General features: G+C 36.9%; 1 protein-coding gene across 1 annotated transcript; it reads right to left on the bottom strand.

Annotated features, from left to right (window-relative positions):
* Positions 1 to 1,213: 1,213 nt before the first annotated feature.
* LOC133518567 (nose resistant to fluoxetine protein 6-like) lies at positions 1,214 to 13,259 on the bottom strand. The gene is made up of 10 exons (XM_061852229.1): positions 12,784 to 13,259; positions 11,680 to 11,794; positions 11,047 to 11,282; positions 10,553 to 10,624; positions 9,808 to 9,995; positions 8,424 to 8,570; positions 4,268 to 4,382; positions 3,191 to 3,509; positions 2,733 to 2,878; positions 1,214 to 2,498 (listed from the first exon to the last, which is right to left on the bottom strand). The coding sequence occupies exons 1-10, from the start codon at positions 13,006 to 13,008 to the stop codon at positions 2,340 to 2,342; spliced, it is 1,722 nt and encodes a 573-aa protein (XP_061708213.1). The 5' UTR covers positions 13,009 to 13,259; the 3' UTR covers positions 1,214 to 2,339.
* Between the last annotated feature and the right edge of the window lie 2,419 nt (positions 13,260 to 15,678).

The raw sequence follows: 15,678 nt of genomic DNA, 5'->3' as shown, positions 1-15,678 counted from the left end.
TTTTTTGTAAAAAAAGCTTTGTAAGATACGGTCCGAATTGCGGATACTACTATTTGTCAACTATAGTAGAGATCGTTAAAAGTAGTTAAGTAGAATTATTTACTGCGTAATAATTGCGTGAATTTGTGTAAGTTTATTTTTTTTATTGTATAATAAAATACGTAAAATATGGTGTTTTTATGAAATTTGAAACTTTTATTTCATTAAATAATTATTACGAATGAAGACTCGTAGGATGTTTTGGAACGATGCGGTCTGACTTATTTCGAGGGGTCTATTATAAACCGTCAATATATCGTTGAATTACGTGTGGACTTTTTTTGTCTCTTTCTTTTTGCTAATGACGTGAAAGGGACAAAGACAATAGAATCCAAATATTTCGAACTTGTATTAGGCCCCGCACGTTGAAATGACATTCAAATCTAAAGGTCACTTGAATGTTATTTTGTCTCACTCAGTGAGCAAAATGCGGTTTTGCTCACTGTTTTTAAGCTACAAATTACCCTTGTTCGAGCTGCTGACGTGAAAAAAACATTTAATCATTTGGACAACATACAAACATTTTGCTGGCAATATATAAAAATCGATCTACAACTCTTGTTCAGAAAATATTCACAAACGGTCAACATTATAAACAATATCGATTTGCCGCTGTTATAATTTATCTGCTTAATAAAGAGTTGAGCTGGTAAATGATTATTTAGGCAGCAAGATATAAAAATTGGTTGGTATAAAAAATATGTCTCTAAGCAGTTTAATTGAGGCGTAGGCATATTAAAGGAATGGTTACCTGATATAATAAGGTGGCTAGCGTTTGATTTGAAAAATCGGCAGAGTTGCAGGCGGAGCGAAATCAGCCCAAGTGACACGATACCACGTCACCAAAATCTCTAAGTTAACAAAAGTTACTGACCAAGTATACATTTTGGCTGACCAAATATATAGTTTTGTTCATCAAAATAGGAATATTTTGCAGATCGATTAAATGATACCCATTTAATTTCATATGGTTAAGGCAATTGGGCCAAGTCTCAGCCTGTGCTAGATATGTGGCATACATATATCCTGGTTCCTGTACGAAGATACGTAATAGACCTCAGTTAATTTAACCCCTCTACTTAACCCTCCCCTCTTAACGTCACTAAATCATCCCCCAAGATGCTGTTTGTTGGTTTTTAAATAATACTGTACGAGATACCAAAAAAAATATGTACGTAAGTAAATATTATTTATTGCACGAATAACATTACATTTTACATGTAAATTTAAAAGATAAATATAACTCTAAAACAATAGGCTGTTATGGCTAAATCGCGAAGGAAATTAACTCAATAGTAGATGTTAACCAAGGGATGAAAGGCCTAACCTAACAAACATCCGAGAGTGAAATGGTGCCTTTCACCCGAGTTAAACACTGTACTTTTCATTTCGAATAGGAGGAAAGTAAAATACACGAGCATTAAAAAAACACGGCTATGTATAAACTTCAGTAGAATTTCTTGAGGGTACTTTCAATTAGCAATTTAGGTAAAGTACAGTGCTCTAGAGCAGAAACGTATCATTTTTTGCACACGTTTTAGAACAACAACGACCCACTTTCAGAGCATGAAAATGAAAAAAAAAAGTTTCATTTAAAAAACCTTACATTATCGCCATAATAGGTAATGGTAAATATCTTTAGTCAAACCCTTCTTGCGTGTAGTTGCGCGTAGAGTTAAAAAAGAAATGCATAGGTAAGCATAATAAAGTATAAAAACGTTTTCTATATACCTACACCCTGACGATTTAATTACCAATAAAACCTCTTGGAAATATTTGTACAAACTGTGGTGTGGTGTGGTCAAGTACGCGCAAAAACTCTCCTCTTCTGTTGTTTGAGTCTTAGTATTGATAATAAAAAATATTTCTCACCACACCAACGGGTAAAAGCCCTCTTGATTGTTCAAAAACTAATGAGAAAGTTGCATTTTATCCACATGTGGGGCAAAGTAATCAGATGCATATTTTGAGTTGTTTCCTTATGTTAGCTGGTAGAATGATGATTATGAATGATAACATTTTTATTACATTCATTTGGATTTGATTTGGTTAGATTTTTTTGGCATTTCATAGTTAGTATTTTCCTCGCGTTGGTATGGTGTTTCGTGTTTCACTCGGAGGCAAAGTTTGTTGAACCCTCATGGCTTGAAACCCTCGCAACGCTCAAGATTACACTTCTCAAACCACTCGCTACACTCGTGGTTCTATTTTGGAATCTTTCACTAGCTCGGGTATCAATATTAGCACGAGCGGTTTAACAACAACTTTGCCCCCTTTTAAAACAAATATGAAATAACTATTTATTCCTCATGTTTGTTATTAATGTCATATTGTTCGTGTGTATTTCGGATCCGTGTAAGAAGCAAGTTATAGAGCGTGAGCAGAGGTCCTTCAACGACGATGCACGCCCCCACCGAGAGTGCTGTGGTGTACGCCAGGTCTGCGGCGTATCGTGTCAACTGGAACAAGGCCGTGTATGTTTAACCAATGTTAAAAAGGAAAAGAGTAAATTATAGAGTATGGCAAGTTTGCTCTTGGAAAGCTGAATTAGTGAAGAGCAACTTTTATGAAATGAAGATCATAACGAGCTGTTTAGTTTAAATTGTAACTTTGCACAAACTGATTTTCAATTTTACATCGTGTGAGGGCTACTAAGAGAGATAAGGCTAAGGCCCTAGCCTAAAAACACTAACCAGTGACTGCGTGTCGAAGTAGTACTCAGCACCAGCGCCGACGCCGCTGATGTTCGTCTGCAAAATGTAGCTAAACAAATACATCGCGTAGGAGATGCGCGCCACGAACCGCCACAGCTTCAGCGATAAAAACCAGTTTATTGGACCTTTAGGAGGAAAAAAATATATTTTTAAACAAATTTTATATTAGTTTAAAGTAACTGTAAAAACACAAAGCCAAATTAAGTAGCTTCTTAATACCAAAGCCACAGAATAATAAGGGAAATGAGCAGCATAATTCATAATAAGCACTCCAAGTTTAATTCAGATAAATGTCACAAAATGTTAATAGTAGGTAATTAGGAATTCAATTACTATTTAATAGCTACAAACATGTTAACTTGATAAACGGTATACAGTTTATTTCTAGCGAGCAAATAATACTATTTGGTTTTTGATCTCTCCTAAGTATATCGTACCTCCGTAATCATTAACACAGGCGAAAATCAGCCAGCATACTGCCAGTGCCCAACCGGAACGGTAAACAGCGTGTCTGATGTTGAGAGCAATTCGGTTGGCCCAGAAAGCCTGCATGCTCGGATGCTCTACGAAGACGACCGACAACGACAACACCAGTGCCAGACTGTAGCACAAAAAGACGCTCCACTGAAAAAAACTAATTCTATTAACATACAAATCTTCAGTGAGTAAGTAAATACACTTTATTGCAATACAAAAAAAATTCAATGACAGATTTACAATGGAAATAAATGTAGCAACAGGCGGTCTTATCGCTGTGAGCGATCTCTACCAGACAACCTTAAGGTAGCAGGATATAAAGGATAGAAAACTTTAGACCGACAAGTGAGCCTCCGATATCCGATTCAAAAGCGGTCTCATGCGTTGTAAATTAATCTTCCGATGTTCATAATGACAAACCATATCCCCTTTACGTATGTATCTAAGTATAATATAATAAAAAGTTAACTTCAGAAATCCCACCAATGCTAATGTTGCTCCTATAGTCACTGATACTAGTGCTAGATGCAACAACAACTCCAATTCGTTTGTTTTAATGGAAACGGAGCCCTTGGAAGTCGAAAATACCTGTCCTAAAAATCTTTTAGCGCACCTGGCATTAACAGGATGCCCACCTCCTAGTGAGTATTATATTCTTTGATACCCACAAAATTCCTAAAGAAATATAGAACTATAATATTCCCAGTGGTTAGTCATCTAGTAAATGTATGCTTCGCTCAAGGTGTCTTCCCCAAACTATTGAAAAAAAACACTTGTTACGCCGGTTTACAAGAGTGGGAAGAAAACAGAGCTGAATAATTACAGGCCCATATTGTCGCTTAAAGCAATGTCAAAAATTATAGAAAAATAATAAGATACTCATTAACTACTTAAATAAATATAACCTACTTTCAAAATTTCAATTCGGTTTCCGTCAAGAATGTCATTTTAAACCTAATCTCCGCAGTCTGTAAAGCAACAGGAAAAAGAAGTAATTGTTTTGCTATTTTCCTAGACTTAAAAAAGGCATTTCATACGGTATTCTCACTCTTGTCAACAAGCTTGAACGCTATGGCATTAGGGGCATGCCGCTGGATGTTGTAGATGACTACCTCCGGGATCATACCCAAAGCGTCAGAATAAGAAACTACACTAGCACGGACGCAGAAATGATGTTTGGTGTCCCTCAGGGCAGCGTCCTGGGCCCGACCCTGTTACTTGTCTACATAAACGACTTGGCAGACAAGCTAGTCCAAGACGGACATATAATTTTGTATGCGGAGGAATTTTGTTTATTGGACAGATCTGGGAATCGGCCTTTAACGCTGCCGAGAGGGGCCTCTACAGGATTAACTTGTGGCTGAAAGATAATCTACTTACGCTAAACAAAGAGAAATGTAACTATATCTGCTTCTCAAACAATTATAGAGTACAACCTCATTAAAATCGTAATCTCAGAATTCACTGATGCAGTAACTATTTAAATAACACTACTTGCCCCTGTATGCCACTATAATAAGACCCGTCCGCGTCCATCCGTATTCGGTTTCAATGCAAAACTAAACAAGAACAATTAGCATTTTACAGTAAACAGCGAAGCATTTGACGTCCGCACGCTGCCATCGCGGACTCTGGTTGGTCAACGCGTGTCACGCGTTTGTTTTCCTCCCCGCAAATTGCCCATCGATCTCGTAGCAATATTCATAATGACCTGACAATGTGATAAATAATGAAGTTTAGATAACAATTAATCACTTGGCCCGGTATAGCTTGCCATTATTCATAATGCCCATATTAATCTCTTAGTCCATAACATATACCCTCAGATCATAGAAAGTACTAGATGGCTGACGGAGGCGTGGCGCGTGTCGCCGCGACATGGCCACATCGTGGCCATACCGGCCCGCCATAAGACAGTAGCAAATTAGCTGTCATTGAACAATGTGCGCGTCAATTTTATTGAAATGCCGAATTATAGCGTTATTTTGTGTCGAAATAGGAGTGTATCCAAAAACTATAAGGATCATGGAGTTACATAGTACATTTTTTTTCACGTATTAGTCAATAAAACCACACATTTTAACAAATAAATCCAGTGACATATGATTTTTCTGAGTCAGACCATGTTGTCATACAAACGCATGGCAATTTGTCTATACATTCTACATTGACGCTTTGGCATGGAAAACTATTTGTAGTGTCCTTAGCAACGGCGCAATGCATTAAACCGCTAACGATATTCACAGGGACATTATTGTTTCTTGGTACGACCGCCAACCGCTCCCTTCATTGACGCCGCGAAGTAGAGTGGTGCTCGTGCATATAATTGATCTGTGAGCGTTATCGATAAAAATGTTTGGATATAGTGTATACACACATTAAAAATAATTACTTTCATACGAAAGTAATTATCTTTCAAGTAAATCAATCAATTATTTTATATGCCCCTAATGTTTAATTTAATACTTATTAATTTTGATTAAAAATCGAAAATGTAAGCCAAAAAATAAACTGATTTAATTAAGTACAATTGTACAAATATACAAATGTTTTATTTCAGAAATAAAATAATAACAGTATTACATTTATGCTGGCCCCCACACTAGGCATAGCCTGTCCTGTGGTGGATAATACGGTTTACAAGTAAAAAAAAAAACAATACTACAATTGAAAATAATAATATACAATTATTTAGAGTAAACAATTGAAAAAGAAACGGTGGTGAATGGAATTTACAGAGGTACAGTTTACAGTGAGTCAAAAAAGAAATATGTTCATGATTGCAATTTTTTTCAGTTTCAGTTCCCAGTATTAACGAAAAATGGATAAATGCTACAGGAAGGGGGCCCTAACTGGTTTACGAGCGAGAAAAGTGTTATTTGTTCGGATCATTTTCAAGAAAAATATTTCCAGTTACAGTTACAGATAGAATATAAATATGTTTAAAATAATAGTATATTGTATACTTAGTCGATCCAAAAGTTCTATCAGAAAGATTTTTTACTGATAATTATGATTACTGTTTCCTTATTATTCGTACATATGATATAAAAGCTTATTTAATGGTGCATTATACTTACTATGTCACATGCTGGAATTGCATGCTTTCAATTGGTGACGAAATATGCTATAATAAACTGAAACTTTTTTTTTTAATGAAGCGCTCGCGTCTAACGACAATCCCAAAGTAAACAATTTAAACAAACATTACATCAAATAATGACTAAAATTTAAACCAATTTGATTAGTTAAGCATAAACAAGCTTTCGCATCATGGTACATGTTTTTTTTTAATTAAAAGCTTTGTATTACATTTTATCAGTAAAAACCTTTGTGAGAGAACTTATGGCTCAACTAATATACCTTACACGTACCTTAAAATTCTTAGCTCGTAAATAAGGTCAAAAATTTAAAGGAATATAAATTAAGTATATGGCAATTATAACTTAAAACAAAAATGTCAAAACTCTAAGGTCATTTTCAGAACATTAAAAATATCGATAGCTCTATCGAATTGTCCTCACTCTAGTGCCGCCGCTCTAGGCTCCTACACCGCGCGGTTTGGCCAATCACAGCGCGTGAGTTGGTTGTCTGGCCACGCCTTTAATGATGTGGTGGGGGACAGTTGGAGACAGCGAGACTCGTTGAAATTTTGCTTCGTTATAAATCTCCTTACTTCTTATATCTATGCATATACCACGCTAGCACATTCAATAATGTCGTACTGCATACTAGTTTTGGGAGCCGCAGACAAAACTAAATACCTGGAAGTAGAGAGAGGGCAGAGGTAGGCACTTAACTAGTATGCGTAAGTTCTACTATGAGGCATTCCCTACCAGTCAAACTTTAGGCAAAGCAGAGAGATTGTGGGCGGTGCTACTTTAACAACAACAACCAAATATAATACTATAACATACCACACATACATACATATAAATATACATACATAAATTACTTATAATAAATACATAAATAACGACATAACATATAGAGCTTATACATACATTATGAATTTTTACTTCTGCTAGCAAAGAAAGCACGTAAGATTTTTTAAATGCAAACTTATTTTGAGCATTTGTGATGCCATAGGGAAATTCGTTCCAAAGACAGGCCTGCACGGAAAACGAATTCGACATGAACCCAGTGCGGTGAAGAGGGATGAATAGAGACATATTGCCGGAAGAGCGAAGTTGACTATATCGCTTAATCTCAATCTACAAACCCAAAGAAAGAATCACAGAGTTGTACCTGAGCCCGGAAGTAAATCAGCAAGGAGGCAATGCGAGGTACAATCTGCGATTTTATATATAGTTCGTGTCATCCACGATGACGCACAGATTTGTCAAATGTAACCTTTAATAACATGACAATACGAGTCAAGGCACGTGTCTTCGTGAAGACACGATCTATAACAAGATAAATTAGGCACTTACCCCCTTATTCATAAACGTCTACTAAAGTTGACAAGCCGCTAATAATCGTTTGTCCCTTTCCGACGTATTGGTATGATGGAAAGGGAAAAACGATTATTAGCGGCTTGTCAACTTTAGTAACACGTTTACGTTTATGAATAAGGGGGTTAATATATACTCGCAAAATAATTATGAATATAAAAAATACAATAATGAAATGGATAAGCTGGACTGAAGCTATTGAGGATATAATTCGTAAATTAAAAAATTAAAAATAAAACGATACACATACACACCCACTGTAATCTGGAAGAGCGAGGTCTCCTGGCATAGTTACTTCATATTTAATTAATAGGAGGACTCGAAAACTATGTATTTACCAACAGAGAGTGAAATTGAATAAAAGATTTTCTTAATTTTCGTATCTTTTGACGACCAGTCTGGCCTAGTGGGTAGTGACCCTGCCTATGAAGCCGATGGTCCCGGGTTCAAATCCTGGTAAGGGCATTTTATGTATGTAATGAGCACGGATATTTGTTCCTGAGCCATTGGTGTTTTCTATGTATTTCAGTATTTATAAATATTTAAATATTATATATATCGTTGTCTAAGTACCCTCAACACAAGCCTTATTGAGCTTACTGTGGGACTTAGTCAATTTGTGTAATTATGTCCAGTAATATTTATTTATTCTATTTATTTATTCTTGAGTATACGCGGTCCTAATGAAAACTCCGATTATAGCCGTTAAGCGTTTGGAACTCTAGAGGTGTCATATTGCTAAGTCATCGTTACCTTCGATAGTTGAATCTTCTCGTTTCTGTGGACATGCAAGGTGTAGCCGAGAAGCATTCCGATTAAGAATGGAGGTGAACGCGCAAGAGGGTTGATATAATACCACAAGTAAAAGGCGCCAGGCAGTGTATCGCTGGAACAAACGAAAGAAAAAAACCTATAAACAGAACACTTGATTTTTATAACACTTTAAATTTTATTCTAAGACGCAATTTATTGCGAATTTTGTTATGTTTAAAGCGTGACAATCGACGTCAATTACACTAATGGTAGCGTACATTGAAGGTAATATTTAATTTGTATGAAAAATAGGATATCTGAAGATTTCATCATTTTGAAAAATCGCTGAACAAATGTTGGTAAGTTTGAGGAGTACAGCCTACAGTTAAATTTATTGCTCGTGTTACAGGCCACACCCGATATAAGTATACAAAGAAAACATGACCAAGGCTTCCAGTGCTCCAGGCTGGAATCGAACTCGAATCGATAGCAGGGGACGCTGGTCACTTTTTCTTAGTATATGACACTTATTACAGTTTAAAAGGACCATGTGTCAAATATCAACCCAAAACCAACAGACATGAGAGTTGGACTATTAAAGAGCGTACTCTCATCTTAAAGGCCGGCAACGCACTTACAACCCCTCTGGTGTTGCAGGTGTCCATGGGCGGCGGTAATCGCTTACCATCAGGTGATCCGTCTGCTCGTTTGCCTCCTCTAACATAAAAAATAAAATAAAAAATAGGTATTTAAATCTACTTACTTCATTTAATTCTATGGGCACCAAGCGGAATTCAATTGCAGAACTGAGATATCTATATTTTAGTCAAAATATCACCCTTATTGCCCAGGTAATAGAGTCCTTCGCTGGGCGAGTGCGGCGAATGGTTTGCCGCGCTCGCAGCGGTGCGCGAACATCTACCCTGCAGCAATTGCTTTACTTACTTGGACTCTATTGCGTAGGTAATTAGGGTGACGACATTTAGACTAAAATACAAATATCTCAGTTCTGCAATAGAATTCCGCTTGGGCACCAATTAAATGAAGTAGATTTACAGAGCTATTTAATGACCTAATTCTCAGCTGTGTTGGTTTTGGGGCCAAGCTCCATACAAAATCGTCCATGGTCCTTTATATAGTAGTGTTTTTACTTGAAAGACCTGTCCTTATATATATGTCAATGAACTTGTTCTAAGTAACACTTCTAATAGTAAAAAAAGTTCGCGCGTTAGCTCAGATGTATTTCGAAGATAAGAAAGAGGAAAAAATTACTCCACATCCGTTCACAAAATCGTGGGAAGCGAGCGGGATTTGGTTTTATAGCATATTTTCAAAGGCAATTGTTAGGTGTCTATGGTATCTATGATTACCCTAGCTGCCCCCAAACGTCTGGGTAGTTGAAATATAAGCAGATGGCGAATTTCAGGGCCTGCGAGACTAGCACAGCAGTGACTAGCGCGCGCCAGGCGAAGCAGCGGCGGAGCACCCAGCGCAGCAGTAGCGGCGACACCATGAACAGCTGCATGTCCACCGACAAGTACCACGTGTGTCCCAGGCACTGCCAAATAATTATTACACTTAGAGACCATTATCTGACACTTCTAAGTAAATTTAAGCTAGTAATTTTGTGTAGCTATACCGTCTTTTATACAACATACACGCACAAAATGTTGTGTCACATAGCTAGATGTTTTTTTTTACAACTTGTTAAAATCCCACGTATTTTTTTGTATTTATTAAGGAAGTCCATAGACTGATGAGATCACTAAGTAAATACTGCGCATGAGGGTTATTTTAACTCCAAATGAGTCGTTTCTGGCGCAAAATGAGCGCCATCTCTGTCAGCGCTACATTCAATTTCCAGTAGGTAATGGCTTCTTTCCTAAACATCAATATAAAAACTATGCATATAGCTCTTATAGTTGCAGAGATATCAGCCACCGCGCCATGACACTTTCCATTACATTGAATAGATGTAATGAAAAGTGTTATGGCTAGACGTTTCACGTACAAAAAAACATCAATGTCAAAAATTGAGTTATGTACGGAACCCTAGAGACGCGAGACTTGCACTTGGCCGGTTTTTATAAGAAAATAGGCCATTTAGATAAGTACCATATCCGTCGGGTTGACGATATTTTGCACGTGCAACAACGCACTCCACCAGTAGCTTCGGCACCATTCAACCTGAAATTACAATTATTAATAAATACCTACGGACAGTACGGACAATTAGTACTTATCTCAATAATAAGATGTGTATAGTCAACTGTAAATAAAAGTGACCTACGTACAAGCTAAAACTTCTATTGGTAGATCATATTTTGCAGCATCGTCTTGTCATGGATAGAAGTAATTGTACAATAATTTTCCTTAAGGTATTACTGAATAATGTCAAAGAAGGAGTGTATTAGTATGATTATTCGAAAATATTCAATTTGTACTATTCAATTAGGTATCAATAATGCGAAGGAAAACTAACACATTTGTAATTGTTTTCTAAGACAAGCCACTTCTGAAAGCAAATATTCCCCGGACGGATATTACCTACTGGGTAAAAAATCTGTCTATCAATATCCAGACTTGGTGCTATTCTGACCACATTTTTATATGTTGTCAGAAGCGCGACGATAAGATTGATAATGGCTCGAAAGAGATATAAAGCGTAAGGACGGACGTTCGCGTAAGTAAATGTACAGCTTGCTGACATAACGTACTAAATGTGCATCAACAGGACCGTCGACGAGTCGGGGCAGCACCATCTGGAGGAGCACCGCGGTGGCCAGCAGCGGGAACAGTCGCATGTACCGGTTACAGTAGAACAGGGGGAGGTGCTTCAAACTCACTAAAAAGACGATAAACAACATAAGTAACACAATTCGTTTTCTATCCATTGTGTTGAAAACAATAACCAAATTTAGTTATCATGTATTCAGGGAATATTTTTTTAGGGATTTAACTTCAAAACTAAGAAGCGGATTACATATGTCCTCCTGTACTGTCCTGTACATGAGGGTTGTATCATATAATGACAGTAACACAACATTCCTTACAAAAAGGTTTCAACTCACATTGTGGTTGGTTCATATATCTTACAGTTTTCAAGCAAAATATCACTTTGGTTAGTTATATAAGTAGACGGATTGCATATCCTACCAGTGTTATGTTAATTAATTTTACTGTATAGAGGCAATTCTATTTCATTGCCGTATCGTTTGTGTGTAGATAGTGTAGATGCTTACGTTGTTTAGTTTTGTGGGAGGTCGTGTAGACGAGAAGTAGCCCACTCAGTACGAAGAACGAGTCCACGGCGATATGTCCCGTGAACGCCCACAAATACTTTTGTCTGCTTATTGGCTACAAAAATATAAATCCCATCAAAAACATTTTCATGTAAAATGTTGCTAAGATGAAACCATAATAAGGCTTGCACTGTCAAAAAGTTATCATATCTCTTATGGAGCCAAGCTTCTAACTCTACAAGCCCTAACTTCACAAACTCTACACCTTACAATTAGTCAAAATATATGGCTATACCAAATTTCAGCTTCCTAGAACTCCAGGAGTTTTGATGATCATCAGTGAATGACTGAGTCAGTGACGAAATCGTTTTTTTTAGATATGAATAAAATTTAAAGTATGAGAGCTATGCAATTGAAATGTTTTATGCTTAATGAGTCCACTGTTGTTATTATATCCCAAGAATTTTGTTTATCTGGTATAATCCAAACCCAAGTTATGAGGTTTCAAAAAAACGACGAAGCGCTTCGAAAAAGGTAGGTTAGTGCCCTTGCGCTTCGCTTTGCTCGTCTTGACGTTGATACGAAACGTTGATAGAAAACGCCAATCGAAACTTTAATAATGTATCGAAATAATCACGTGAATTTTCGTAGTATCTGTCATCTCGATACATTTTTTCTATTCGTTTGGCGTTTGTTGTCATTGTCATCTCGCCTAGGCCCCCAGATGTGGTAAAAGACACAAAGTTAATTTTGCTCGGGACACGAGAAACCGTATGAGGAAAGGATAATTATATTTATGCATTGGTTTTATTTTTAGTGTTATCAATTAATTTACTTTTTAATATCTTTAAGTATAGATAGATAAGCAGATAAAACATTCTTATGGAAGATGTCGCTATGCGCCTGCCTGAGGTGTGTAATGTGTAAACAAAGAGGCAGAAATGGGCCAATTCACACGCATCTGGTAAGTTTAGGTAGTTTCAAAAAGGTCGTAAGATCGAATCCTGCACGAAGCGGTGAATTTTTCCATTCTTCCTTAATTTAAAAATCTAGCTGCTTTATTTCTAATTGTATGCCATGCATACCCCATAAGGAAAAACATACCCCATACATTATATCCGATTTGTTGACACAATCATCCATCACTCTGCCAGCTGTATGAAACAATATAATCCAGAGTACGGACAGCGCACGAATGCCGTCCAAGCAGTGCAGGGATCGCGATGTGTCCGCGAGGGTCAGCAGGCGTCCGGTATTCCAGTACAGCGACCAGGCCCGGAGTACCTTGTTACTTTTGGCCGGCTCTGGCAAACAATGGACAATAAACATTGAAATAATGAATACAATCAGGCGTTACTTTGCAGAAATCCATACTAATTAAAAGAAAAATATTACTTTGCTAATCCGCGAAAACATAACGTGCTAGTCAATCAGTGCCAACCCGTTACACTTGCTTGCGTATTTTTGGTATTTTTACATGCAATTCATGTTCAGTTGTCGGACGTCAGACCGCCAACATCTGAGGATGCCTCGTAGAGAGGCGAAACACCTGTCGAGTTTTGTGCTTTTGGTGGTGGTTTGTTATATTTATTTTTGCGGTTTGGGAACATTAATTGCATGTAAAAATACGCAAGTAAGTATAACGGGTTAGCACTGATTGACTAGCACGTTATCATTTCGCGGATTAGCGAAGTAATATTTTTTAAATTAATAAACATTGGTCAGGAAAATACTACATTTACCGTAAAGTAACAGCATTCGGCTAGGGGAAGAGTATTCAGAAATGAAAAATTATGATAATGATAATATATGATATCAATATCAGTACGTCGTGTTCGCACATACCTTATGGTTTATTTGTGTTACTTTTATTTTCTTATTTGTAATATAATTTTTAAACATCTTAAAAATTGACTCAAGTTTTGTGTAAAATAAGTAGGGACGCTGTATATGTCTAAGATGATTTTAAACATGATCGATATTTTTTATGGGAAATTGGATACCTTACCTTTTTTTAACAAGAAAATATAATATAATTCGTACACTGTACCGACAATTGTCAGTATACCAAGTAGAGACACAGTAACTCTGAAAAAGAAACAGAAATACCTATAGTTTATAATTGAAATAATAGGCATGTAAAACATAACAATTCATATGAGTGCTGTTCGGGTTCGCGAACCGAGGCTTTCGAATCATCTCACAAATTTGAATTTATAACAACTATTTAGTTTTTAGGGTTCCGTAACCAAAATGGCAAAAACGAAAACCTTATAATTTCGCCATGGCCGCCGGTCCGCCCGTTTGTCCGTCGGTCTCTCTGTATGTCACTGCCATTTTTCTCGAAAACTATAACTAACTCCTCGATCTCGGCATTTTTCCGGATTCTCCACGTGCCGTCATCTCTCTGAATAGGTCCCAGGAAGGTCTCCACTCAGCTTAATGCCAAGATACCACCTAAGGATCTCGACGCTGGTCTTCCGTGGAAACCTTTCCGATTACGTGTAAGAGATTACAAGTAATTGGATAGGACTTTTAAAATAATATTCGGTTACAATAACCGTTTTCTGATTTAGCAAATACTCCGTAAGTCCAAAAATAATGACATGTACCTTGCTTTCGAACGGGGCGTACAAAAATGTTAAAAATTTTCAGATTATAAAACTGAATAAATAATTTCCACAAAAACAGCACCAACCGCATTCATATTTCTATATGGTTGGTTGAGCCATTAATAAGTTTGTTTCATAAATATTATCTTCTTATTAAAACGACGTAATTGCTGCGAAGATACGCTCTTTTACTTGAATGGCTTTTTTGTATCGTATGAGGGTACGGTATCCTCAATTACCTACACATTATCCGCCACGCACATGACCAAATTATTTTTATGCATTTATTTAACTTACCAATGGATTGCACTTACCAATAGTTGGGTTTTATATACACATCAAGTTTTATATTTCTATTATTTTCTATTTAAAAAAAAACACGCTACTTTAATGGGGACCTATTATTGTTTCTTTAACAAAATATTCAAAAACAGCGGTGACATGACCGGTGTCATGTCAACAACTACTTAATTTCAAAACTTTGTTTATTGGAATGCTACGAAATCCTTCGACCTTTTGTTTTATTGTATTCAAAAAGCATTTTTCTTGCATCTTAGACAATCTTATTTAGTATTTTTGTGGGACCTAACTTCGTTTCACTATAATATTTTTTCTTCTTTTTTACATCGGTGACGTTCCATTCGACTTTCAGCCTTTGTTGTCAAGTGTCTTCTTGCCAGTAAAATAAATTAGTACATACCACTGAAATTTCGCAACATGGCGAAGGCCAAATAAAATCTTGACGGCAGTGAACGGGGTGATGTAGCCTTGTACGGGTGCCTACTGAATTCCAAAACGTGTAGTAATAATTGGCCTGTCACTATAGTAGAAACGCACCATAAGGGTTCTTTTTGTACCTTTATGCTATGGTTTCCTTATCAATCATCCCGCGCACCGACTTCAAGTCTTCAGAGTGTGGATCGTCTTTATTCAATTCAATTCAATTCAATTCAATTCATTTTTATTTATCAAGTAACATGACTCATACAATTTGTTAGTATACAATACAATATTAATTCTTATATCTAATGTTAGTATATAATTAATAAATTAAACATAATAAGGGCTGCAAGACACATGCATCTCACAGCAACGCCTCAAGTATGGACAGTCGAACCTGTCCGCAATTGAGCGCAGGATGGGGTTGGGGCTGTCCCGCACCCGGCGCACCAGGGATGAGCATCGCTTGCGTATGGTCGCATGAAAGCAATCCATACGCGCCTCCGCAAACATCCCAGATGCGCTACAGCTACTTTATAACAAACTTCTATATATTATAAAATCCATCGCTTGACTCACAACGGCAGAAGGCGGTGTAGGTAACGGTGTAAGTGTGTGAATAGACTTACATAGCAGCATATTCAGCTCCTCCGTAGGGCTCAGTATG

Source organism: Cydia pomonella, chromosome 6 (genome assembly GCF_033807575.1).
Source record: "Cydia pomonella isolate Wapato2018A chromosome 6, ilCydPomo1, whole genome shotgun sequence".
Lineage (NCBI taxonomy): Eukaryota > Metazoa > Arthropoda > Insecta > Lepidoptera > Tortricidae > Cydia > Cydia pomonella.
Note: the sequence above shows the minus strand (reverse complement) of the source record. Positions and strands in the feature narration are given on the sequence as shown.